This window comes from Taudactylus pleione, unplaced genomic scaffold, assembly GCF_031769625.1.
Source record: "Taudactylus pleione unplaced genomic scaffold, aTauple2 ptg000016l, whole genome shotgun sequence".
Taxonomy (NCBI): domain Eukaryota; kingdom Metazoa; phylum Chordata; class Amphibia; order Anura; family Myobatrachidae; genus Taudactylus; species Taudactylus pleione.
The window spans coordinates 33885001-33910504 of record NW_028284418.1 but is presented as its reverse complement, the minus strand read 5'-3'; the positions used below and the strand labels follow the sequence as shown (position 1 = coordinate 33910504).

The 25504-nt window shown below is 43.8% G+C and overlaps 1 protein-coding gene across 9 annotated transcripts in view; it reads right to left on the bottom strand.

Annotated features, from left to right (window-relative positions):
• The window catches only part of GBF1 (golgi brefeldin A resistant guanine nucleotide exchange factor 1), a 262887-nt gene that overhangs the window by 115055 nt on the left and 122328 nt on the right, over positions 1-25504 (bottom strand). For 4 of the 9 annotated variants that reach the window (XM_088475614.1, XM_088475616.1, XM_088475615.1 and 1 more), the window contains exons 4-9: positions 23302-23433; positions 20003-20121; positions 19291-19399; positions 17907-17967; positions 14747-14801; positions 11729-11827 (exon numbers count right to left, since the gene is read on the bottom strand). In XM_088475614.1, the coding sequence (XP_088331740.1) occupies positions 11729-11827; positions 14747-14801; positions 17907-17967; positions 19291-19399; positions 20003-20121; positions 23302-23433 (575 nt within the window). The remainder of the gene's footprint in view (positions 1-11728; positions 11828-14746; positions 14802-17906; positions 17968-19290; positions 19400-20002; positions 20122-23301; positions 23434-25504) is intronic. The other 5 variants (XM_088475619.1, XM_088475622.1, XM_088475621.1 and 2 more) reach the window with 2 other exon arrangements.

Here is a 25504-nt window from a genome sequence, read left to right as displayed (position 1 = left end):
AGCTCCCATCTCCTCCGAGTAATTTCTATTCAAGTAATCTTCCTTAGTTCCATGCAAGATACTGCAAGCTCCTAGAATTGAGCGACTGGTCCCTAAATTATACATTATTTTGGATAGAAGGTAGCAAATGCACCTATTTTCATATAAAAACAAATCAGACACAGAAATCAGGAAATTGTATCATCTGGTGGGGAAAAAAAAAATTCAGCAGTTTTGAAAAAGTTTACATATGTAAAACACTTTTTAAAGACCTACTAAAATTCAGATTCATTTATCAAGTTATCAATTGACCATCCAGTCCCTGGTGCTGAAAGAAATAAGGCAGGGATAGGCAATCTGTGGCACCATAGTTTTGGAAATACACATCCCAGCAGGCCCTGCCATAGTTTTTGTGTTCGGGCAAGCTAAAACTGTGGCAGGGCATGATGTGTAGGTCCACAGCAGTCGGAGGGGTGCCTACCCCTGGAATAAGGAATGAGAGGAGGAGATGTAAGGTGTACGCTATAATTTGAGATGCAACATAATGAGAATAGAAAATAAGTGAAAATATTTAAGGCTTAAGAACAGAGGAGTAATTTAATCAATTTCCTACATTAAATTTTGCCAGGTGCAAGGACGATATAGGAACTGCCATAGATGACACGGATCACCATGGAGAAGTTGCCGGAGGGGACTGCACACCGGCACTAATACTGAAACGGATGATAGAGCAGGGATGCGGGAAATGGAAACTTAATAAAGCAGGTCTGCATTTTTCCATGAAGAGCCGTAATGTATCCATGAGTATCTGCAAGACCGATAAAAATACTAAATGATTATATGTCTGATGCAATAGAAATCAATTGCATGTGTATTCACCTGTATGCAGAGTTGTACCCATTTTGCAGTGCACCTGGCCACTATCTGTACGTGTGGGCTTAACATCTACCTTCAGGTCGCCGAGGCGCGGTGCCCACACTGAACAGCGTTCACTGAACGTCATTCAGGGAAGGAGCCCATCCTCCTATCTCTGAACATGCCGAACCTGACGAGCGTCGTCCGGTTGATGGGCATGTTCAGTTGGCAGTCGGGGACGGCAAGGACCCAGCGTACACACGCATCGCTGGTCCTTGCCGGCTATCCATTACCAGACTTTGTGTCCAATGCGACCAAAACCTCCTGGTTTTGGTCGGATTGTTCACAAAGTGGGGGAATGGATAGGCCCCTTTATACTAATCACCATCACCAGTGCATACTTGCACCAGCCGCATAATAATTTAAAATGATTATTCAACACTTTGAAAGACACTTTTTGTAGGGTTGATGCCACAAACTAAAATAATTTTATTTCAATACTACCCATGACCTAGAACAGATTGCACGGATGCAGCCAGAAACTGAAGTAGAAAAATTGACAAGCTGGGGGGGGGGGGGAGGGGGGGGGGGGAATAAATGTACTGCAATCTATTAAGTGTACTTGGTAAAGCAAAAAAATTATTGATAACATTATAATCCTGCTATATAAGTTATATAGAAGTGTATGCAAAATATCTAAAAATCACATCTGTAAAAACAAAATAGACACCAATCAAATATCAAAAAAATAAAGTATTTCTTAAAGGAGAGCTTTCATACAGGAGCCACAAGACTTCATAGACAACAATGAGAAAAACAAACACATCAGCCTTCGCAAATCAGTGGAACAGTTTTGAGTTTGATTAATACATTTTTCATCTGCTTTATAAACTTTAAGTATACAAAATGGGCTTTCTACAAGGTAAATTTACTTTTAAAAGTGCTAGTTAGTAGAAATTTACTCTGAAAATGCTAATGTGACGTCACTTACAAAACTGAAACCTGCAAGTTAAAAAACGTATAGTTTTGATTACACTTCTGGGCAATCCAATCAGAAGCAAACTGGGTCACCATATGCGGCTGTACACATCTCCGATTGGGTAGAGCAACATTTCTCATCTTACTATGGGTGAGTAAGGCAATAATGAGACATGCTGCGGTTGAGATGTGTGGATATATTTCCATGTCATTCTGATGGCACACTGCACAAATTAAAAAGGCCCCATAGTGTTTTGTCCTGAAATTACTCCTATCTAATGTGGCTATGGAGGGATGTAAAGCACATCAGCCTCCTATTTACATGGTGGGGGAGGGGGTTATTTTCTGGGCTGAACAATTATTCATGTGCCTTCTGCCTGAGTGATGTCATTGGTTCCCATTGATAGCCTGTGTTGCTATGAATATCAGTTCAGCCATAAAATGGCTAGCTCCAGTAGTATGACAAAGACACCATAAGGCACTGCCTAAAGATTTTTATTGACAGTATCACCTAATAAAAGTAACCAACAGAAATAAAATAAAAAAAATTAACCTCCTTTTATCAGCAGTGAATGTGTGTGTATAATGAATAATTTTCTCTAATTTTATGCATTAAACAATAATAATAAAAAAAAATAATATACAAATGCAATATAGATGTATTGATAAATACACAGGAAGTCACAAGGTGCAGAGATTGTTACGAAGGATGGGGAGACAGCCATTTACAAGCCTCCTTACCTGAACTTGTTTGTTTTTCCAAAAGATATTGTAAGCCTCAAGACAAAATGGCACGAGCCATAATTAGTAATTCATGTAAAGAGCCTATAACTAAACATGAGAATTGCAGACAGGGGACCGGTTGACACACCAAGACGTGGAGGTTAAGGCACAATAACATGCACACTGTAAGATGGCAGTCCATGGTTCCAAATGTATTCAACGGTGTAATAACAAAATTTGCCAATTTATTCTAATAGGCAAGTGTCAATCCATTAAATAACAATTTCTGTATCTGTCCCTGTTCTTGCTCCGCAAGTATGAAGGTAATTTAGGGGCTCAATCAGACTAACATCAATAAGAAGCATCAGCACTTCTAGATAGATGCACTCATGTGCAGTTTTACATAATTTTCTAAACAACTTCTTCAGCGAGAGCAAGAACTAATGAGTTTAAATGTGGCACGCCATAATGAGATCCTTATTGTGCTCTTTTATTAACAAACATATGTTGCCAGAGTTTTTCAGTAAAGCCACCCAGTGATATTTTAAAGATTTCAATGTGGGAAACGACAGTATATTAACTGAGCCAATCAAACAGACTTATCCACCTTTGTTTTATTTAGAAAACTCCCAAATCATAACCTGCTGGGTGTATCTGAGGACTGAAGGAGAGGGACACTGTCCTGCAGCACAAGTCATGGGTTGGTACACATGAACTAAACTATCCTAAGCTGGACATGCACTGACCAACTTTTCATCCAACAAAACAACTGATCAACTTGTTTGACGACCGAAACGATCATGAAGTAGGCTCCATACACCTTACAAACATTTTCATCAGACTTCTGTCTAGTCCAACTGAAAGATTTTTATGTCACTGAAGTAGGGGGAACGCCAAATGGTTGACAGTCAATTGGTTGACAGGAACAAAAGGTTGACTGACAAGAGGTCAACAATGCAAAAGGTTGACCAATGGTCGACACAAAAAAGTCAATACAACATTTTTTATTTTTTTTCTAAATTTTTAAGGTTAAGGTTTAGAGTTAGGAACTTGGGGGAGGGTCAGTGTTAGGCTGCCATAGTGAATGGTGGGAGTTAGGCACTAGGGGGAGGGTTAGGCTACAGTTAGCTGTAGGCACTTGGGAGAGGGAGGGTTCAGTGGAGGGTTAGGTTTTAAATAAAAAAAATTGCATTGACCATTTTGGTGTGTCGACCATTTGAATCTGTTGACCTTTTGGTGTCGACCTATACATTGTCACCCTTTTTTCTGTCGTGCTCTTATAGCGCACCCCATAATTTCAGCCAGCCCCAAGGCATTTGGCACCAGGGTTGGTTTCTCAGGGGCTTTCAGAGCCAGAAAATGCGGTCCAATATCATCAGAACTGTTCCCCATGACTGGCAGGTTTGTGATAAAAGTGAAAAAGTAGAATTGAAACATTTGTCACTGCCGAACTTCCAGCATGTGGATGTAGTTCCAGTCATTCTCAGCTGGGCTATTACAGTATTACAAATTTTACTAAAGTGTGCCCTCCATTCTCAAAACAAAAGAGTAGTGTCTTCTTCTTCTTGGCTTCTCTACAAGACCCCTTTAGTCTATGAACTCTAATCTACTACTATGTCAGATATGAGCCAATTCCAAAATTCTATTATTCTATCTTTAGTGCTGCAACAGCAAGACACACCATGCCCCAATTGCATCAAACAATTGTATAGGGACAGTCCAACAAGTGAATCCCTTGATTGCAGTATTATAGTGTATGTGAGATATATTGAAAAGTGGTACAATTAATGAAATACATCACTTAAAAAACAGTGATATGCTGTGAAATGAGTCAACTGAATGAAACATAGGGGAATTTGAAGCCAGCTCTCCATTAAAAATACAAAAAAAAAAACCCAAACACTAATCAAAAATATGAGATATGGTAAGAACTTACCCTTGTTATCTCTATTTCTACGAAGTCCATAGGGTTCCACAGGATACCTTGGGGTATAGGTGTGACGTCAGTCGCAGGGCACCAAAGAGTTAAGCTTTCAGCCTCCCAGGATGCACTAGGTCCCCCTCCTATACCCCGCCCCCGGGCCAAGGCACCTCAGTTAGTTATCAAGCCATAGGCCGGAGGAGGAGAAGGAAGAGAGAGAAAAAAGATCTGGACACATACAAGAATCACATTCTCACCAGAGGGAGACGGAAAACCGGTGACCAGAGCAAAGCCCATCTGCAGCACAGGTGCGACAGGGCGGGAGTCCTGTGGAACCCTATGGACTTCGTAGAAATAGAGATAACAAGGGTAAGTTCTTACCATATCTCATATTTTCTACTTCAGGGTCCATAGGGTATCCACAGGATACCTTGGGGATGTCCCAAAGCAGTATCCTTTAAGGGTGGGGACGCTCCTGTGCAGAAAGGAGAATCCGCCGCCCGAAGGAAGCATCCTGAGAGGCGAAGGTGTCAAACCTGTAATACCTCACGAAGGTATGGACAGAAGACCACGTAGCAGCCTTGCAGATCTGAACTGCCGAGGCACCACGTCGAGCTGCCCACGAAGGACCCACAGACCTAGTGGAATGAGCCTTCAGAGAAGGAGGGACCGGTAGGCCTTCATGAAGATAAGCTTCAGAAATAGCCATACGGATCCAGGCTGCCAAAGTTTGCTTTGAAGCAGGCCAACCCTTTTTACGGAAGCCAAAGAGGACAAACAAAGCGTCCGACTTCCTAAACGAAGAAGTGCGGTCAACATAAGTCCTTAAGGCCCGCACAACATCCAAAGAGGCCTCACCCACGGAAAGACCCGGTGAGTTAAAGGCCGGAACAACTATTTCCTCGTTAATATGAAACTGGGAAACAACTTTGGGAAGAAACTCGGGCCGAGTGCGGAGCACTGCCCTGTTCCCATAAAAACCAAGAAAGGGGGTCTACAAGAAAGAGCCCCTAACTCAGAAACACGTCTGGCCGAAGCAATGGCCAGAAGGAAAACAGTCTTAGCTGTTAGCCATTTAAGATCCACTGAGCCCAGTGGTTCAAACGGCGGTCCTTGGAGTAGCCCTCAGGACCACAGCCAAATCCCAAGGCGCCACAGGTGGAACAAAGGGCGGCTGAATGCGGAGAACACCCTGCATAAAGGTGCGCACATCCGGGATTGTAGCAATCCTACGGTGAAACCAGACAGATAGGGCCGAAACCTGTACCTTCAAAGAAGCAAGGCGAAGCCCATGATCTAGTCCCGCTTGCAGGAAGGCGAGAATCCGAGACAGACGAAACTCCCGCGGTGCATAACCTCTCGGTCGACACCACTGGAAGAACGTATGCCACACGCGATGGTATATCCTCGCGGAAGACGGTTTCCGAGCTCGTAACATGGTACGCACCACAGAGCTGGAAAACCCCCGGGACCTCAGCATGGCCGTCTCAACAGCCACGCCGTCAAAGACAGCCGAGTCAGGTCCGGGTGAAGGCAAGGACCCTGAGACAGAAGGTCCGGTCGTAGCGGCAACCGCAGAGGAATGTCCACGGACAGACCCTGAAGGTCTGAGAACCAGTGCCAACTGGGCCACGCGGGAGCTATCAACAGGAGCGTCCCTCCTTCCTGTTTGAATTTCCGGATTACCCGTGGAAGAAGGGAGACCGGAGGGAACAGGTATGTGAACCGGAACGTCCACCGGACGGACAGAGCATCCACCAGAGACGCCCCTTCGTCTCTTGTGCGAGACCCGTACACCGGCAACTTGTTGTTGTGCCGGGACGCCATGAGGTCGATTTCTGGAAGACCCCACCTGTCCACCAGTAGTTGAAAAACGTCCGGGTGCAGGGACCATTCCCCCGGATGAACGTCCTGGCGACTTAGAAAGTCCGCCTCCCAATTGAGCACTCCCGGGATGAAGACCGCTGATATGGCCGGAAGATTGCGCTCCGCCCAAACCAGGATCCGAGAGACCTCTACGAGAGCCGCCCGACTGCGAGTTCCTCCTTGCCTGTTTATGTAGGCCACGGTGGTAGCGTTGTCCGACTGGACCTGCACCGGGCGACCCTGGAGAAACCGCTGTGCCTGCTGGAGAGCATTGAAGACAGCACGGAGTTCCAAGATATTTCTTGGAAGCTCCGCTTCTGTCGGCGTCCACCTGCCCTGGAACAAGTGTGGACCCGAAACTGCTCCCCAGCCCCGAAGACTGGCGTCCGTTGTCAACAGGACCCAATTTGGAACCCAGAACGGACATCCCTTGTTGAGGTGGGTCGTCTGTAACCACCACGAAAGGGACAGGCGAACCTCCTGGGTGAGCACAATCGTCTGGGACTTCAGAGTCAGCCCGTTCCACTTGGACAGGATCAGGTGCTGCAGAGGTCTGGAGTGAAACTGGGCGTATTCCACCATGTCGAACACCGACACCATGGAGCCCAGTAACCTCATCGCCGAGTGTAAGGACACCCGGCGGCTGTGCAGACAACTGCGCACCCTTGACTGTAAAGCAGAGATCTTGTCCTCCGTCACGAAGATCCTTTGCTGTCCCGAGTCCAATAAGGCTCCAAGATGCAGAATCCTCCGAGACGGGATTAGAGTGGACTTCTGCCAGTTGATTAGCCAGCCGTGCCGTTGCAGCAGTGCAATGGTCAGGTCCAAGTGGCGTAACAGGAGCTCTGGAGATCCTGCCACCAATAACAGGTCGTCCAAATACGGCAACATGCGGACTCCCTGCAGCCGCAGAGAAGCCGCCATGACCGCCATCACCTTGGTGAAAACACGTGGTGCTGTTGCCAGGCCAAAAGGTAACGCCCGAAACTGGAAGTGGTCGCTGCTGATTGCAAACCTGAGGAACTGTTGATGGCGCCAAAGAATAGGGACATGCAGGTAAGCGTCCTGTATGTCCAATGACACCAAGTAGTCCCCAGGTTCCAGCGCCAGAATGATGGACCGTAGGGTCTCCATCCGAAACTTCGGGACCCGCAAAGACTTGTTGAGTGCTTTGAAGTTGAGAATCGGACGATATGACCCATTGGGTTTCTGTACCAAAAATAGATTTGAATAGAAACCCTGGCCCCTCTGGGAGAATGGAACCGCCACTATAACTCCAGCCTGGAGCATAGTGTGCAATACCTTCCGCAGCTCCGTAGCCTTGTTCCGGTCTGATGGGAGACCCGTGGTGAAGAAGCGAGCCAGGGGTCTGTGCCGGAAGGAGAGGGCGTATCCGTGGGAAACCACCTCCAGAACCCAAGTGTCTGTCGTAGTGGTCGACCAACACTGGGCGAACTGTAGCAGGCGGCCTCCCACCCTGGGATCCCCCAAAGGGAGGCCCGGACCGTCAGGCCGCAGGCTTGTCATCTGGCTTGGGGGCCGGACGTCTGGTACTCCATGCCTGCTTCCGGGGCTTGACCGATTTCTTAGGGCCAGCCTGTCGAGGAAACGACTGTGGTTTGGGCCTGCCCTGGGCCCTAGATGACCGAAAGGACGATGGTCCCGAACCAGAAGGAGCAGCGGCCGACGGGAGACAGGCAGATTTGGCTGCCGCCAGCGTGGCCACAATCTTATCCAGATCCGGACCGAAGAGAACTTCTCCGGTAAACGGCAACGCTTCCAGACCTTTCTTGGAATCTGCGTCCGCCTTCCAGGATCGCAGCCACAAGGTGCGACGAGCAGCTACCGCTGCTGAAGAAATTCTAGACACCAGAGTACTAATGTCTAGAGCCGCCTCGTTGATGTAGGTGGCCGAATCACGGAGATTGCCAATCAACTCCGCCTGATCGGCCGGACAGTCGGATTCAAAAGAAGCCTCTAATGAATCCGCCCAGCGCTCCATCGCTCTGGCAACCCAGCAAATGGCCATAGCCGGCCGTGCTGCCCCCCCTGCAAGGGAATAAGCGGACTTCAGGCAGATTTCTACCTTGCGGTCCGTAGCATCCTTAAGGGAGGACATGGATGGCATCGGCAATGTGGCACTACGGACAAGACGGGTCACGTGAGAATCCACCTGTGGAGGGGATTCCCACTTAGCAAAATAATTATCCGCGAACGGATAAGCCACCGCCAGGCGTCTCTGCGGCTGGTATCTTTTGCCAGGTTGTTTCCACGCCTCCTCTAAATGGTCCACCAACTGACCCGAAAGAGGAAAGACTGTGGCATCGCCCTTCACATCTTTGAAAAAGGCATACTTAGATTTAGCCGCTGGGGGAACTTCGTCCTCAATCACCAAGGCTGTGCGGACCGCCCGAATAAGTCCAGGAATATATACTTTGGACTTAGCATCAGCGTCCTTAGTATGGAGAGGTTCCTGATCGTAAGGATCTAGAATCTCCCCATCATCAGACGTCCCTTCGTCATCCTCATAAGGAGCGGACAGAGACGCCACCGGCCTTTTATGAGACCGCATCACAGACTCCCCTTGCAACACATCCGACAAGTGCTGTACAGAACTCGTCAGGGAGTTAACCCACGCTGGCTCCTGAGAACCCGGGAGCGGGGAAATAGGGAGACTGTGGGGTACCACCAATTGTCGTGGGAACCCCTGCATGGGTGACGACACCACAGACTGCTGGGACAAACCCATCGGAGTAAACGCGGGCTGCGGAGCTAACTGGCCCACTAAAGCTGTTAACGCCTGAGTGAAACAAGCCCAGGGCGGCTCCTGTACCGGTGCTGTAACCGTAATAGGCCGCGCCATGGACAAACACTGCCGGCAAAGGCCCTCCGCGCTACCCTCCCCCTCCGCTAACGGTACTTTGCACGTGGTACACTGTAGCCGGAGGGGAAAATCACTTTCAGACATGATGGCACCACGTATGTGACCTCTCTCACCAATTAAGTATTAAATAGGCGAGAGACCACCCTGCAGCACCGCACCGCAAGGGCTTTAGCAGAAAGAACAGGGACAGTAATAAAGCTGACAGTTTAGAGAAGAAAAGATTACAGGCAGCAGCGCTAGCACAGTCACATACAATGCAGAAAAATAAAAATTCCTGCACTAACAGCGCTGATCACTCAACTACACAGACACAGGGCCTGGTAGGACACAGCGCTGCATACACAGACCTGACCACAGCGGAGGAGAGGTATGCGGGGGGACCCAGACCACGATGCTTCCGTCCAGCGCTTCCAGCAGCGTTCACCATGCGTTCTGGAGAAGATGGCCGCCGAGGAGCAGAGAGGAGGCTGGCCTGGGGGAGGAGCGCTGCCACAGGACCAGTCGGCAGCATGCAGAGAGGGCTGTGTGCAGCGGGGGAGGCACCGGCTGTGAGACAGGGAAGGCGCGCTCCCCTGGCATGCATTTAACCCCTGGGACGCCGCAGCGCTACCGCTCTGCTGCGGTCCGCTGTCCCAGGGGGTAGTGGAAGCGCAGGTTGGTCGCCTGGCTCCACGCTGCAGCCAGTCCCCAGGGAGCCCCCTGCCTGGGGACTTAGGACCATGTGATCAGCGGGGACCCACCGCGGGACCCTGCTGCTTACCTCTGTCCCCCTTGAATCCGGCCATGGTCCGGAGCATCTGGGGTCACCGCTAGCTGTGACCCCAGACGCCCACCAGCATCCCAGGATCAGTACCGGCGTTCTGGTACCGGCGGGGTGTAGGGAAGACAGCATGGACGTCAGGACTGACTGTCCATGCTGTTCATCCAGTTGTGCAGCCACAGCTGCATGAAGAATAAGCTTCAGGGGCTCTTCTAGCCCCCACTCCAACAGGTGCACCCGACTCCGGCCGGGCACCAAACTAAACTGAGGTGCCTTGGCCCGGGGGCGGGGTATAGGAGGGGGACCTAGTGCATCCTGGGAGGCTGAAAGCTTAACTCTTTGGTGCCCTGCGACTGACGTCACACCTATACCCCAAGGTATCCTGTGGATACCCTATGGACCCTGAAGTAGAAATAGATGATACAAAGCATGTAATAAACACTGTATATCTTCTGGGGACAAGAGGACTCCAATGAAACACATTGAGCCGATTTGATCAAGAAAAGGGTTTTAAGTACTTTATACCCCATCTGCCAAGATGTTTAAAAGTGAATCATTCAAATGATGTATAGGACACACCTATGAAATCATAAAGTCAAAGTAGCATACATTATGTTTAATTTGCAGAGTTTGTTGCTACTATTGGACAGGTTACTTTGTTCAACAGGGAATACCAGAGTTCTCCATGGGAACACTGTGGCTTTTAATGTTAAAGCTATGAAAAACACACGCAAAAGTATACGGCAATTGTCAATGGTAAAAGTGTAAAAACAACCCATGGGGTGAGAGTTTCAATTATAAAACCCACAAAATGCTCCGGTTGTCTAGAATCCTAATGTGCTGTGTTGTTAGTATAGAAACAGAATATACATACACAATTATACCTATGTAATGTTCACTATTTAAAAAAGTACAGTAATATAAAAAAAAAACTTTTAGTAGTAGGACAATGCACAGGTTCCCAAACGCTGTCCTCAAGCACACTAGCAGTCCATGGGGGCGATTCAATTGTTTTTGCCGGCGACTGGCAGTGCTGGGTGCCCAACGGAGCAATTCAATTGTTGCTGTTAGGGCATGAATAGCCACGGACGCAGGCACGTCTCCTCCTGAGGAGAAGTGCACAAATGTGCGATAAACCCTGGTTTTGGGTACCCTAACCTGGACTTTAGACGGGTTTAGCCATTTTAAGCTGCTAAAACCGGTCTAATTACCCGTGAATAGCGCGATAATTAATGTGCTCCCCAATCTATTGAATAGCAAGATTGGGCACCCATTAATTACAGCGACATAAAAAAACTATTGAATCGCCCCTATATGTTTTAAGGATATCCATGCTTGAGCACAGCTGACTTATTGAGTACCTCAGTCACCATGATTTAACCAACTGTGTTCAACTATGGATATCCTTAAAGCCTTGAGGACAGAATTTGGTAACCACTGGGCCAATGCATAACCATCTAATTGATCAATTGGCAATATACATGTACCTTTAACAATACATATGGAAACAGGGTAGGTGGATTTATAATTAGCATCTACATTCCAAATGCAAGAGTTATGAAATGACCATATAGATCTCAAGTTAATTATTAAAACACAGCAAAGCCCCTTTTGCCTCATGCATCCACCATAAAGCCATGCTAACAGGTTAGACTGAGGATGGGATCAAGGGTGGGAGAAAAGCAAACAATATACCACAAAAGAACACGCTTCCTGTGTCTTAGTTGCACACTGTACAGATAAAGAGGAGCGGAAATGAGACCTTAAACCTCTTAAAAAGTAGTACCCTCTCTAACTGGTTGAGGTATTTGGATTGTTCACCACTATTAGTGTCCAGTTTGCAGAGAAGACATGAAGAGATCTGCAGGAAACAGGTAAATGTATGATTGTAACACACACACACACAAAACAAATAAACAAAACACCAAGGAGAACACAGAGGTCTAGCTGGGTGGAGGCAGACAAGTGACAAAATGCAAGAGATAAATGATAATTCAGTTTAGTTCAGTGCAGAAGCTTCATTAAAAGGTGCAACATTTGTTCAAAGCTCCTCTAGGCTGAAAAATCACTACTATGCCTGCATAGATTTATAGTAAGATTTATCACATATCCCAGGGGTCTTCAACATTGGCCCTCCAGCTGCTGTGGAACTATACATCCCAGCATGCACTGCCACCTTTTTGATATAACAGCATGCTAAAACTATGGCAGTGCATGCTGGGATGTGTAGTTCCACAGCAGTTGGAGGGCCAAGGTTGAAGACCCCTGACATATCCCATTAGTGTATGGTCATAAAAGAGGTTAAAAGGAAGTAGCAACTTATTGGGAACTCAGAACAGCAGTTTCTGCACTGTAGGAAGTCTGCCCGTAGCTTTACAGCTGTATCCCCCTGGTGTAAAATACTTATCACACCTATTTAGCAAATTTGGACAGATCATCATGATGACTGTTACCCACAAATGTTCATAACAATAAATGATGACAAACTTACAAAATATATGAATCAGGCAAACTACACCTACTACTAAAGACCACATTGAGAATGGGGTTTCTCATCGCCAACAGGAGGATACAAGATGTCTTAATAAATAGTGAATTCTGACAATGTTATAGCCAGAAATTTGTATGACCCATGCTCTAACATGACATGTCAGTTTCTATTTCACTCACATAAACTGCTGTATTGGTGGGAATTCTGTTACTTTGAACACGCAACATTTTTAGGTAACCGCTATACTAATACAAGATACAGGACCCTTTTTGTTATGATATTCTGAAACTTACTACATGTAAAGACTTGTATGGGAATTGATATGAAATATTCCCGACAGCACCTGGCCGACAACAGCAGAGTTCCCGGCAGCGGAAGCCCGACAACGCTGGAAATCCAGATCGTGGATAGGTAAGTACTAACTAACCTAATCCCCTAACCCTAACCTCTCCCCCAAGTGCCTAACCCTAATCACCCCTCTAAGTGCCTAACCCTAACCCCCTTCCCCGCTGCCTAAACCTAAGTCCCCAAGGGGGGGTGTGTCTAACCCCAAGTCACCCCGGGGGTGCCTAACCCTAACCCTCCCTTACCCTAGCATAACCATAACCCTCCCCACCAACCCCCCGCGGCTGTCCGCTCGCGGCGCCCGGCATCCCTTCGATCAGGAAGCTGGGCGCCGGTCTCCCGGCGTCGGGAAAATGTCAGGCGTCTACATCTAGACGCCCGGCATTTTATCCCTCGCCGGGATATGACAGTCGGGAAGCCGGCTGCCGGTATTAAGGCAGCCGGCTTCCCGATTGTATACCCTTGTATGTTACCTGTGATGTTCTGAACTACATGTCCGGTAAGTAACCGCTAATGTCCCCAAAGCACATTCTTATCCCTGCTGCGAGAGTCCTCATGTCCAATTGTAATGTAGAACTACTAAACATTTTGTGCAGTGACAATTACCGTGACACCTAAACAGAATGCAGCAAATGGCATGAGAAGCCCGGAGACCTGCACATTTCCTCATTAGCCCAATACATTCTTAGGGCGGAATTCAATTGTTTTCATCCCCTATCGCGCACGACGGAGCTATTCCAGTCTTGCTCCTGTCGGGCACGATCAGCTGCCAAGCGCTACATTTCAGCTCACAGCCCCTGGGGGATGAGAGCTGAAATGTGCGAAAAGTGACATGTTTGGGCACCCAAACATCACTTTTCGCAATCGCGCCCAGCACTTTGGTCGGGTTTAGCGGCTTTACACGGCTAAACCTGACCTCTATGGGCGCGATCAGCGTGAAATTCTGGCACAATTAAATAGCGGCCCGCGATCTCCTGTCACTTTAGACGGCCGCAAAATCAATTGAATTCCGCCCTTAATGAAACTTCCCTTCTAGCAGACGTCTATAGTGTCTATGGAATACTCAACTCTAATTTGGTCCAGTTTTTCTTTATTTGCCTTTTAGAAATGTCCCTAATGTTTTTTTGTTTTGTTTTTTTCAACAAGGGAACTCTGTTCAAGCAATTGGTACTTGAATTTAATTACATTTTGATCCATATACTAGATAGATTTGTGCACTATACTTTCCATGACAGATTATTTTAAAATGCACAATTCATTGTAGCTGTAACTACAGTAAACTGGGAAGAGGGTACCTTTCCCATTATGCAGAATCAGCATTGCACAGTCAGTGTTAGGAACAGCAGCACTGGCCACACAAGCTGCAATATCACAGCTTATATCAAGCAAACAAATGTAATCAGATAATTACATAACATAAATGCAGTCAGAAAATGACCCCAGATCAAAACTAAAGCACAACGGAATAGGTTAGTGCTTTATAAACAAATAAGAATAAGAATAGAGACCCCATTCATACAGGGAGTCAACTAGCTGCTCTCACACATCACTTAAACTTCATATTTCACCAGCATGTGTCTGGCCAACTAAGAGCTGACTTTCATTGTATTATGCTTATAATATATAATTATATGACAATTTATAGTGTACACGACTATATCTAAAGTATTGAACAATACAAGCCTGTGTCATAGAATTAAGCCAATATTAAAACGCTATGAGTCTGCCAATAATTAGGACTATAAAAAGAATGGCATAGCAGGAAAACAAAATGAAAAATGAATTGGAGAACAAATTAAAAAGTCAATAATAAAATCCTTTTAAAAAACAAATACAACAGCAGCATTCTCACAAGTACTAATTCTAGTACTACAAAATAGACTAGGGGAAGCATGCAAACTAGGCAATACTGCATAAGACCTAAGAAAAACAAAGTTTAAATACCTTTTTCATATTCATTGCCACATAACTTTTGGCTTCCTCCTTAAACTGCGGTATTCTGAAACAAAGAACAATGACAGTGTAATTGATGTGCGGTGTAGAGTACCACATCTCCTGCAACCATACTATGTCGTCAGGGACAAATTATAGTCTCATATGTTTGCATTCATTTTGTTTGTTGCACATATCGACAATGTTCCTATATTTCATCTATATCATTTAAGTGATTCTTTTTTTTACAGCTAATTAAAAACCCATCTAAGGGAATATCTAAAACAAAGTGTAATATCAGATTCTGCTGGTGGCAGTCTGGCATTTTGCACTGGTGAGAACGTCACTTAAATTATGAGATGGAGATTCTGGTCGTGACACAGAGATAATTGAGTTTTGAAGGTCAGTGTTTTGTAGTTGCAATTTGGAATTTCCACCTGCCTGATTTGTAAGGGCATATCATTAAAGGTATACATCATTTTGTGAATGCTAAATCTTTTTTGTTCTTCAGCTTCAACTACAAAACACTTTAGCTGCAATTTAGCCTTCAATCTTGCAGTACAAAAAGCATCCAGTATATGTAGCATTAAATGTACATAGGAAAAAGTAAATTAACGTTAAGCTGATGCTGGTGTTTGAGTACAGTTTTGAATGGTGTTCGTTTTTAAATTGTATTATTTAAAATGACCTACAAGGTACTCTTGAGCAGAAAAAAACTAAAAACAGTGATATATATTACATTACAATGCACAAAGCAAAACAGCTAGAAGTTAAAAGCAAGTAATTTTATATGAAACAAAGTACAAAAATTGCTGAATTACCCATAGTCCGGCTTCAATAATTGTATTATATTGTGTTCTATAATGGGTAAGGTTTATTAATTATCTAATGAGATAGCAAATTAAGGGCTTTAATCAGAGATAAGATGGCCATACACCAGTCCAATCCTCCGATAACTGCACAACGCACAGCAGCAACCGAGAAGCAGCAATTATAGCGGTCGTGTAAGAAAAATCATATATGCAACCAACTGGATGCAGGCCTCACTATCAACATTACCATTACAATAGGATCAGAGCTGAGGCAAGTCAGACCCTTTCAGGAGGCTGCATTTTAAGTGTTAAGCTGGGTACACACTGACCAATATATCTGATGTCCGTCGGCCAGTGATATGTCTGTGAACGACATTGTTCACAGACATATTGCATCGGCTGTGCTGCACAGCCCATTGCAGATATATCTGTCCATTGGGCAGTGTGTATGGCACATAGAGGCTGCGGGGAGGGGGGGCGGGACACCTCCCCGGCCAGCAGGACCCGCAGCCAGAAGCAGATGGTCATTCAGTGTGTCCATGAACGACCATGATCTGCAGATATGTCTGTGCAGTGTGTACCCACCCTAAGGTTTATGCTAAGGATCCAGCCCTTCGTTGCAGAAATCCTTATGGGCAGTTTAAAAATTGCAAGTTGAAACAAAACAAAGAAAAGTCTCATCCTAACATGCAACTGACCCTGAATAAGGCTCTGTGTGCTTATAAAGTTAAATCCCTGTATTGTATGCTCATTAGGTTTGCCCACATAATCTATGTTGACATCTAAGGAATTTGTATGATACAATCAATTCATGATTGGTGGATTTCTCTAAATTAATTTTTTAAAATGTTTTTTTGTCAGTGTGTATAGCTTATTAATTGTGTCATTAATATAGGATTGTGCAGTTTTGCTGTTCACAATAATGGTAATGGTTATAAAAGACTAAACTTGACTTTTCACCTCTATAGTGTATAAGGTCAGAGAGATGCAGCTGGTGACTGTTTAGTTTGCTGGGTCACGCAAGATGCCACTAAAGCTTTGCTTAACAAATTTCTAGTGACCGGTTGACAACCACGCAAATTTTTCTATGTATATCATCAAAATCGACCTAGCAGATCTTTGTGTCTCTTTTTTGCTCCAAAAAATCCTTAAAAGAAGTATTTTACATGTGTTTCTCTTGAGAATGGTATAGTTTTTGCATGCTATTTAGATTCGTAACTTAAAGTAAAAAATTTAATGAACCTTTTTATCTTCTCTTAGAAGCCTACCATCTCTACTCCTAAATCTCTAACCTATGCAGTCCCCAACTCTGCTCCCCTCGCTTTCTATGTGTCCACCCATATATCCTCTAGAATTTAAGCTCTTGTGAGCAGGGCCCTCTCTCCCCTTAGTGGTCTATACATAGTTCTGTAACCTTTGGATTGTAATTATGCACAAATGTAAAATTGTAAACTTTTTTGCTTATGTCCTGTTTGATCACCCTTCTATTTTGCAATCTAACTTTTGTGGAGACACAAAGATTATAATTTCCGTTTGTGGGGAAAAGGGTGGTGGTGGGTGATCTTTCCATCTCTTTGCTAACTTCTAGTTCAGTTAAGAATAATTTAAATTATGTTGTCAGTTATGATCTGATGAGCTCAGTAATAGAAGTGCACAAAACAAATAAATTCTTTAAAGTGCGGTTTTTAACACTTTAAAACAAGTATAACATAACAAAAATGCCTCAGCACATTACAAACAGAAAGCACTGCTCCTAATATAAACAAAAGGCCATAAAAAAATACAAAATGAAATATGAATGAAAAACACAAAAAAAAAAAAGTGAAAGCACATAACACTATGCAATGAAAGTACTTACCTTTTTAAATTTATATATATATATATATATATATATATATATATATATATATATATTTATTTATTATTATAGGCGTTTGTTACATAACACTGTATTTTAACTAGTGAAATTAAATAATTTCTCCACAATGGCAATTTGCAGAATAAAGTGATGACATTAGACAAGGTGGGCAATCACTCCTAAAACGTTGCTGAAAATTTTGAAAAATTCTATTACAATGACAAAAAGACCCCACAGTAGAGATTAAATATGTGGTCTATTAAAGTAAGAACTGATCATTCTAAGTGACTTTTTCATTTGAAGATCAACTACCAAACCATGAACTTGGGTTTAGCATCAAGTGCTCAAGGTCCTACAATTATTTTTATTTTCTTTTGTCCACACGCCAGGAAGACAGATGACTATCAGCACATTTTGCCCTGTGGACCCCAAATAAGTGTAGAATATGCCAGTCCTCAGGGGGCCGTGTCAGCAAGGCACAGGCAAACATAAGAGGGTTTACCTTGAGAAGAGCAGCTGCACCATGTCGACAAGAGTGTGCTCTGCAGATTTTCTCAATAACTCTGAGAAGACAAAAACAAATAACACAGGTGTCATTACGTGGTGTGATATTATCAAGAGGCTTCTGCAAGCGGTCTCCCCTCCATTCCTTGTTTACAGAGGATTACGGCAAATTTATTAAAACCAGACCAGTCCTCACCCCTTGACTCGCTCTATACTATGCTGGGAAACACCAGATGGTGCTGTAGAGCTGATAAAGTAAAACAGATACTCAAATGAAAAGGGGCCATGAAAAGAGCATTTGTCTGACTTAAAACGCTTAACAGAAGCTTTCAACGAATATACACTGGCATAGCCAAACACAAGTGCTCCTGACAATTCTGAAAAAAAAAAAAAAAGTTTTTGAATTTTATAATACATTTACTAAATTATATTCCACATGGAATATAGGGCCTGATTCAGAGCCGCTCGTAAGCGGCCGCTCATTCGCTCTGAGCGATGTTCGCACAACTGCGCATGCGTATGGGTTGTAATGCGCATGCGCAAACCAGTCATTGCGGTCGGAAATCGTGCGCTCGCAAAACAGCGAGGGGCTGCTAATTTGATTGACAGAATGTACCGTTTGTGGGTGGTAACGGGAAGGTGCTTGAAAACGGGGGGGGGGGTGAAGAGCCGAACGCAGGCGTGCCTAACGGGCAAAAGGGCTTTTAATGGGGGTGCATAATTAGTAAAGGAGGGTCATCGACCACGTCACTTGGTTGTCTTTTAGCCTGAACTGCTCGCAGTGATAGCGGTAAGAAAAACCTACCACAAGCACTGCGAGCAGTTCAGATGCCTTTTGATGTACCCGATTAATCTAATAAATACCAGAGATGACGTGTGATGCGAACGGCAAAGGGGCGTCTTTACAAAATAGCGAGCGCAATTTTAGTTCGCTCGCTCAGACAGAGGCGTCAACAAACCGCAAAGAGCGAGCGCTCAATTTAAATAGCCGGCCCCTTTTTTGGAACGACCGTCCGCAAATAGCGTCCGGCTCTGAATCAGGCCCATAATCCACAGGATGCAAAACAAAATACATTTCTTAAAAAGATTATCTATATAATCACATAATTTTTTATATCTCCAGCCGTTTTAACTGGAAAAATCGAACTTGTTTAACAGATTTGAAAGAGAGACATCAGCAAATTAAGTGGCAGACAGGAATGGTTAGGGATCTCAGCAGTCATTTTCCTAGTTTGAGAAAGTTCGATTTTTTTTTTTTTATCAATAATTGTAAAAATATGCTACAATGTACCAAAATGTTAAATTTTTCAGTGAACCTAACCTGCAACAAATATATTTTCATTAAAATGCGAATGCTCCTAAAGTTTTCAAGTATAACTTACCGCTCAGTCTCATTTCAAAACATATGCGGAAGCAGGATTGCATGATTTCACAAATGGACTCATTGGTGAGATGATCTCCCACTGACGTGAGAAGCAAGGTGCGCAAGACCTTAAAATAAAGAATTAAAATAGTGGTTTAAAACTTTTCCTGCATTGTAAGCAATGTTCTCGGTTTTTTATTTGTGGTAATCTTTTATTACATATGAAGATCGCAGGTAGAACATATATAGACATTCATGTTGTTTCACATTCACATACATTTCCCACCTACACCTAAACTCTGACATTCACCAGAGGAGCCAGACACAGGAACAGAGTATATGGGCACTAGATTTAGAGCTTAGCGATTACTTTCTGATTAGACAAGTCAACGTGTTCCTCATAGTAAACAGATAGCCTCCGCTTCCTCCTCTTTCAATTACACTGATGAAGTTGAGCATTCTCCGCACTGCTGTTTTCCCACCCCATACCTCACAGGACTTTCAAATGCCTGAAATCAATTAATTGAAACTTTTAATTATCATTTATTTGAAAAAGCTTTTACTTCAGGTACATGAGCCCCCTGTTTAAAAATAACATTAGGCGCAAAGCTCTTGCAGAGTCAAAACATAGCCCATGTCTCCGTGTAATGGGATACAAAGAGCTTAAGCAATTCATCTAATTGCCCCCTGGATAAGGACAGGGGGATGCAGTCCACTCTCTCTCGAGTTACCTGCAGGATTTTCATCAGCACAACCTCATCACTTGCTGGGTCAGTGCCAACAAAGCGGGCGTGTGTAACTGCATCTGCCATGTTCTCAATTCCTTCAGCTGTACCATCATGGACAGGATCTAGTACAGAAAAGAGATGCAACTGCTGCGTCACCATTTCATCTGGAAAGAGGATTATCATATATGGGAAAACAAATGCCATTTGAGCTAATGTATAGGTTTTGCTTAATACACATGGACTATCAATCACATAAATGGATGCATCATTTTACCAAATAAGTTTTCGTATCTTCAGAAGTATTGTGTGTGCGAGTGTGTGCAGTTGATCATGTGTTTGTGTGGCAAGCTCCACTGGGGCAGAGACTGATGCAAAAATGCTCTGTGAAGGGCTGTGTTATATAAAGAAAGGATGATGATAATGCTTGTACCTAAAATAGGATAGGTGTAACAATGCAAGCATTTTCAAAAATGCCACTTCTCATGTATAAAACTGGATTATAAACGTAAACGGCTAATTGTCTCATTAGAAAAGGATGGTGGCGCTGCTCCATTTCTCTGGAACTCCCCTGCATACCAAGAGCCGGCCCCTAGCGCACTTCTTAATATTTAAGCAAATTGCCGCAGACTCGCCTCTCCTGACCCTTTTCCACCCAACACCCATCCCAACGCTATCAAACCAAACCACAGGCTTGCAAGGCTTGCTTCCGCACCGCACGTCACATTGGTTCTCTTCAGTTTCTAAACGCTCACTAATGGTGCACTTCGTACTCTTTTATTTCTGTTTATAGGACATAAGGTCAGTGGCAAACAAGCAATTTAGATCAGCTTTCTGTCATACCTCTCATCATGCTTCTGCTTCACATCTCCAGCAGACATTACACTGGCTCCCTTTCCCCTAAGTACATAATATACACTCATCTATAAAGCCCTCAACCATTCTGCTCCCCCCTACATCTCAGACCTCATCTCCCTCAACACACCCATCTGCTTCGCTCTGCCAGCGACTGCCACCTCAACAACCAGCTAATTATCTCCTCCAACTCCTGCCACCGATACTTCCCCATGCAGCCTCCCACCTCTGGAACGGTCATCACCAGGAACAAAGTCTCTCCTACTTGCTACTAGACTCACTAGCTCTCTCCAAAGCTTCAAACTGGTTCTCAAAACCCACTTCTTTATTAAAGCCTTCCAGCTCTCATCCTAACCCACCGCTTCATGCTTCTCGTTCACCGTCTCTCTCCTCTGTTTCTCCCGTCGATCTGCCTCTCCCTATTAGATTGTAAGCTCTCACAAGCAGGGTCCTCTTCCCTGATGTGTTTTTCCTTCCCTGCAGCATAGCATCGTCCAGCTGCTAAACATGGAAACGTCAATTGTTATTGCTGCTGCCATCTCAGTCTGTGATGTTCCATGGCCACCTCAGTAGCAGCTGCAGGTACCACATCTTCTGCCAACAACGGAAAAAGCGTTGGCTTTGTGTCCACCAGGGAGTATGATGACAAAAATATACTGGGCACACAGCAACTCCGACAGGCACAAGAGAGTGCCTGCAAAGCACAAACGCAGACCCAAATGAGGAATAATTCCTTCCCTCACTCATACGATCATCTACTCAAAACCCCCCACAAGGGCACTTAACTCTTGGTAGCTGACACCCCTGCTGCTTTTTTGAGTGTTATGATCGCAATTGCAGCAAAGTTTATAAACTATGTTCTTTTTCTGTATTGTCTTGTACTGTAAGTCGCTGTTCTAAGAGATTGCTCATTTGTTAATGTACTTTGTGAGGTGCTGCGGAACCCTTGTAGCACCATATAAAGTATAATAATAATAATGTCCTGTTAAGATAAATGGTGTAGAACAGCCATAGTTTCCAGCCGGTGACTGTGTAGTTGGTCAAAAATGACAGTCGTCAATGGCTGCTGTAATGTTACGGTCAGAGAACACGTCTGCCTTATGGAGCATACACACGGTCAGATTTGTCAGATCTGTCAGATGAACGATTTTACCAAAGATTTGAATGATTTTTGACTGCATTAAAATGAATGGAATTGTCCAAGTCTGACTGCAAACACATCAAATGTCAAATATCGTTATCTGACCATCGGGAACGCGCATCGTTCAAATCGTTCATCTGACAGATATGTCAGATTTTCCTTCAGATATGAACGATTTTTTAAATCGTTATCGTTCAGATCTGAAGAAAAATATGACCGTGTGTATGCTCCATTACAGTAGTTACACACAAACACTTTCACCACCACCAGCTACAGTGGGGATGTATTAATTGTTCCCCACATCTCTTGGATACTGAGCTCATTTAAACAGGGCCAACTTTGCATCCAATTTAGTCACTGTATGCTATTTAAATTTAGTACATACCCCTCAATATACACCATTGCTCATTATGCTGAAGCTTTATAAAAAGGTAACAATAATGATGTCTGACAAACTGAACAGCTCTCTGTAGAACTAAATACAGGACACTATCATCTTGTTCGTGTCACCTTCTGCTTACACACAAGAGGTTTGGCATTGACTTAGAGCATATCTGTTTTCTTACTGTTGCCCTGAATGGTGAAGCCTATTTTAAAATTTCAGCTCTAAGCTGGTAGTCTTTGGTACTCGTCCTACTCTCCTAACATCACCACTTTGCATCTTTATTGTATACAATGGGTAAGTGCATCTAGAGAAAAGAAAAAAGCTTCATGCACAAAAAAGTGACGTGTAAAAACAGTTGGTCTAAAATTCTATAATATTATTACAAATACACATTCCACATAAGCACAGCGTAATAACATTCATATGCCTGGTGTAGACAACTAAAATTATATTTTAGGCCATAATATCTCAGGAGTGACATGTTACACAAATGAGAAGCCACTGCCTGGTCATCTGAAGAAAGACTGGGTAACAGAAATGACGTGTGTACAGTTTCACACTGAAAAAAAGGGAAATGTAATAAAGACAATTTGACTAGAATGTGCATTACAAACACCCCCCCCCCCCCCCCTACGGCAGTCTCAACCATCATGTAACACTTTGCAATGTATGTTATTCTACAAGGCATCCCCAGTAGAGGGCAGTAATCTCATGTAATAAAAAAAACTCAATGTATCTAGTTCATTTTCAAAACAAAAAGTTAAAAACTACTAAAATTTTACACAATCTGCATATAAAGAACAGAAAATATTAATCATGCACATGCGTCCCACATACTAAAAAAAATTACCTCAATAGCAAAAAAAATCCAGGAGCCATGAATTTGCCCAGTATGTGACTGCTCTCCTGCAAATAAACGCTCACCTATTAGTGTATAAGAAAGAAACTTGTTCACTGATGTCAGAGCAAGCCCAGTAATGGGGCCAGTGGTGTCTTCTGAACGAATTACTTCCAAGAAAGGACGAAGAAATACATTGGGTTCAATTTCTGAAAGATCTATAACAAAAAAGGAGAATATGGTCAATTGCATGCTTCATTTAGGTTATTGTATACAAAAATCACAAACGTAAAAAAATTAAATACAAAGATGATACTGCAGTATTATACATACATATATATATTATTTTTTTTTTATTAGAATATGCACAGATGTCTCAACATTAAAGATAACTTTACAATCTTACATGGTAAAGAAAAAAAGGTTTCTAAATCCAAATTTGAAAAAATATGAAATAGATACTCTTCATAACCAATACAGAGAGTGTGAATAGGTCACACACAGGCAAAACGTTAATGTATTTGAGCAGTGCCAATGTGTTTGTAGGAACACTTAACAGAAAGTTTATGTTAGCAATCTTATGCAGCTCATGAGAACTCTCTCTTAATAGCATCTCTCGTTACAGATGTCTCCTTACACATCTTTGTTACAGTAGCGCTAAAAAACCCCTCTTGGCGCGCCAGGTCCCATGAGACTCTGCTAGCGTCGGGCGACTTCTTTGCGTCTTTTTTCTAACGAAAATATGTCCTTGATGTGATGTGACTAGTAAGCACCAGGAGACCGTGTAGATTAATTTGATATGCGACACTTTTATACCGGTTTGCGAATTAGTCTATGAATCATTATACGAAATGCTACAATGAAAAGGCCGCGGCTTTTGTCATTCCAAATTCCGTTGTGCTTCATATACAGACTCAGTTACACACACACAGATATAAGTGTCACATATCAAATGAATCAGCATTCTGCTGAAGCTTCCTAATCACACTGCATTGCAACAGACATTTTGTTTGTGGGGGAAAAATATGCAAAAAAGACGCCAGGTGCTAGCAGGGTAGCACGGGACCTGGCAGCGGACTCCCACCAGGCAAGTCGCACTGCATGGTCTAATGAGGTTAGATGTATAAAGGACACATCTGTAGGTGGGCTCTTTTCCCCATGGTACATCACTAAGCAAAAGTAAACATTAGTGAAGTAAACAAGATTCACAGATCAATAGCAGGTAAAAAATCACATACGTGAGATTTTCAGCCCCCAAAACTTCCCCTTATTTTGAATCACTGTTAAGAGTTAATAAAAATATTTTTATTGGTTATATTTCTGACAGTCTTGTAACGAAAAAAAAATAAAAATAAATAATTTATGCTCATTGGGGCCTATTTAGAGGTTGGGAGCAAATCCAGCTAGAGAATGCAAAGATTTGCACCTAGAAAAAGTGTATTAGAGAGATGTAACTGCACAACCTGAATTATATTTGGCAGGAGAGAACATGGCAAAGCCCAATGCTAAAACGCAGTGCAAAAATAGAGCAGATCACTGTCTACGTAGTGCACCCTTGTAGTGTAATAATGGTTTGCTTGGCCACAACTTCTGCACTCAATGGGGGCGATTCAATTGTTTTAGATGCCCCCTGCTTGGCATCTATACTAATAGGCGCCCGACGGAGCAACATTTTAATCGCAGCCAGTAAGTTTTCTTCTAGGGGCCAACACAAGTCATGGAATTTAAGGTTATGCTATTTGTACCGTTAAAGCACCATTGAACTACAACTGAAATACTCTGATAAACCAGATATTCTGCTTCAGCTGTTAGCAAGTATTATCTTCCCACTTCACCATCCTAGGAGAAGCTCCTCCCACATCTTCAGGACAGATTCATTACAGAGTGCAATTGTGATCGACCTTGCGTTTACGCACGCAGGTCCACTGCGAAAATATGCTGTTTGCAATCGCAATGCTGTCGCAGCCTACCATAAGGACGCTCACATCCCCTTACTCACATCCGTAATACTTAGCAAAATCGAGAAACCATCTGTACCATTGAGTACCATCACAGCCTCACGCACAGTTGCACAAGGTCTGACCTTACTTAGAAATTGCTAACCTCATCGCACGCAGAGGGAGCTCAAGCTGCTTATACCATCGCAGTGGCTAATTTATGTACGCCCCTGTGACGGTGTTCAAACGCACTGACATGCCTGCGTTTCGCCGACCACCCCCAAATGCTCATTTTCTGTCAATCACTCTGCGATGGGTCTGTGATCGCAGTGAGCCCTTCCCGTACACACAT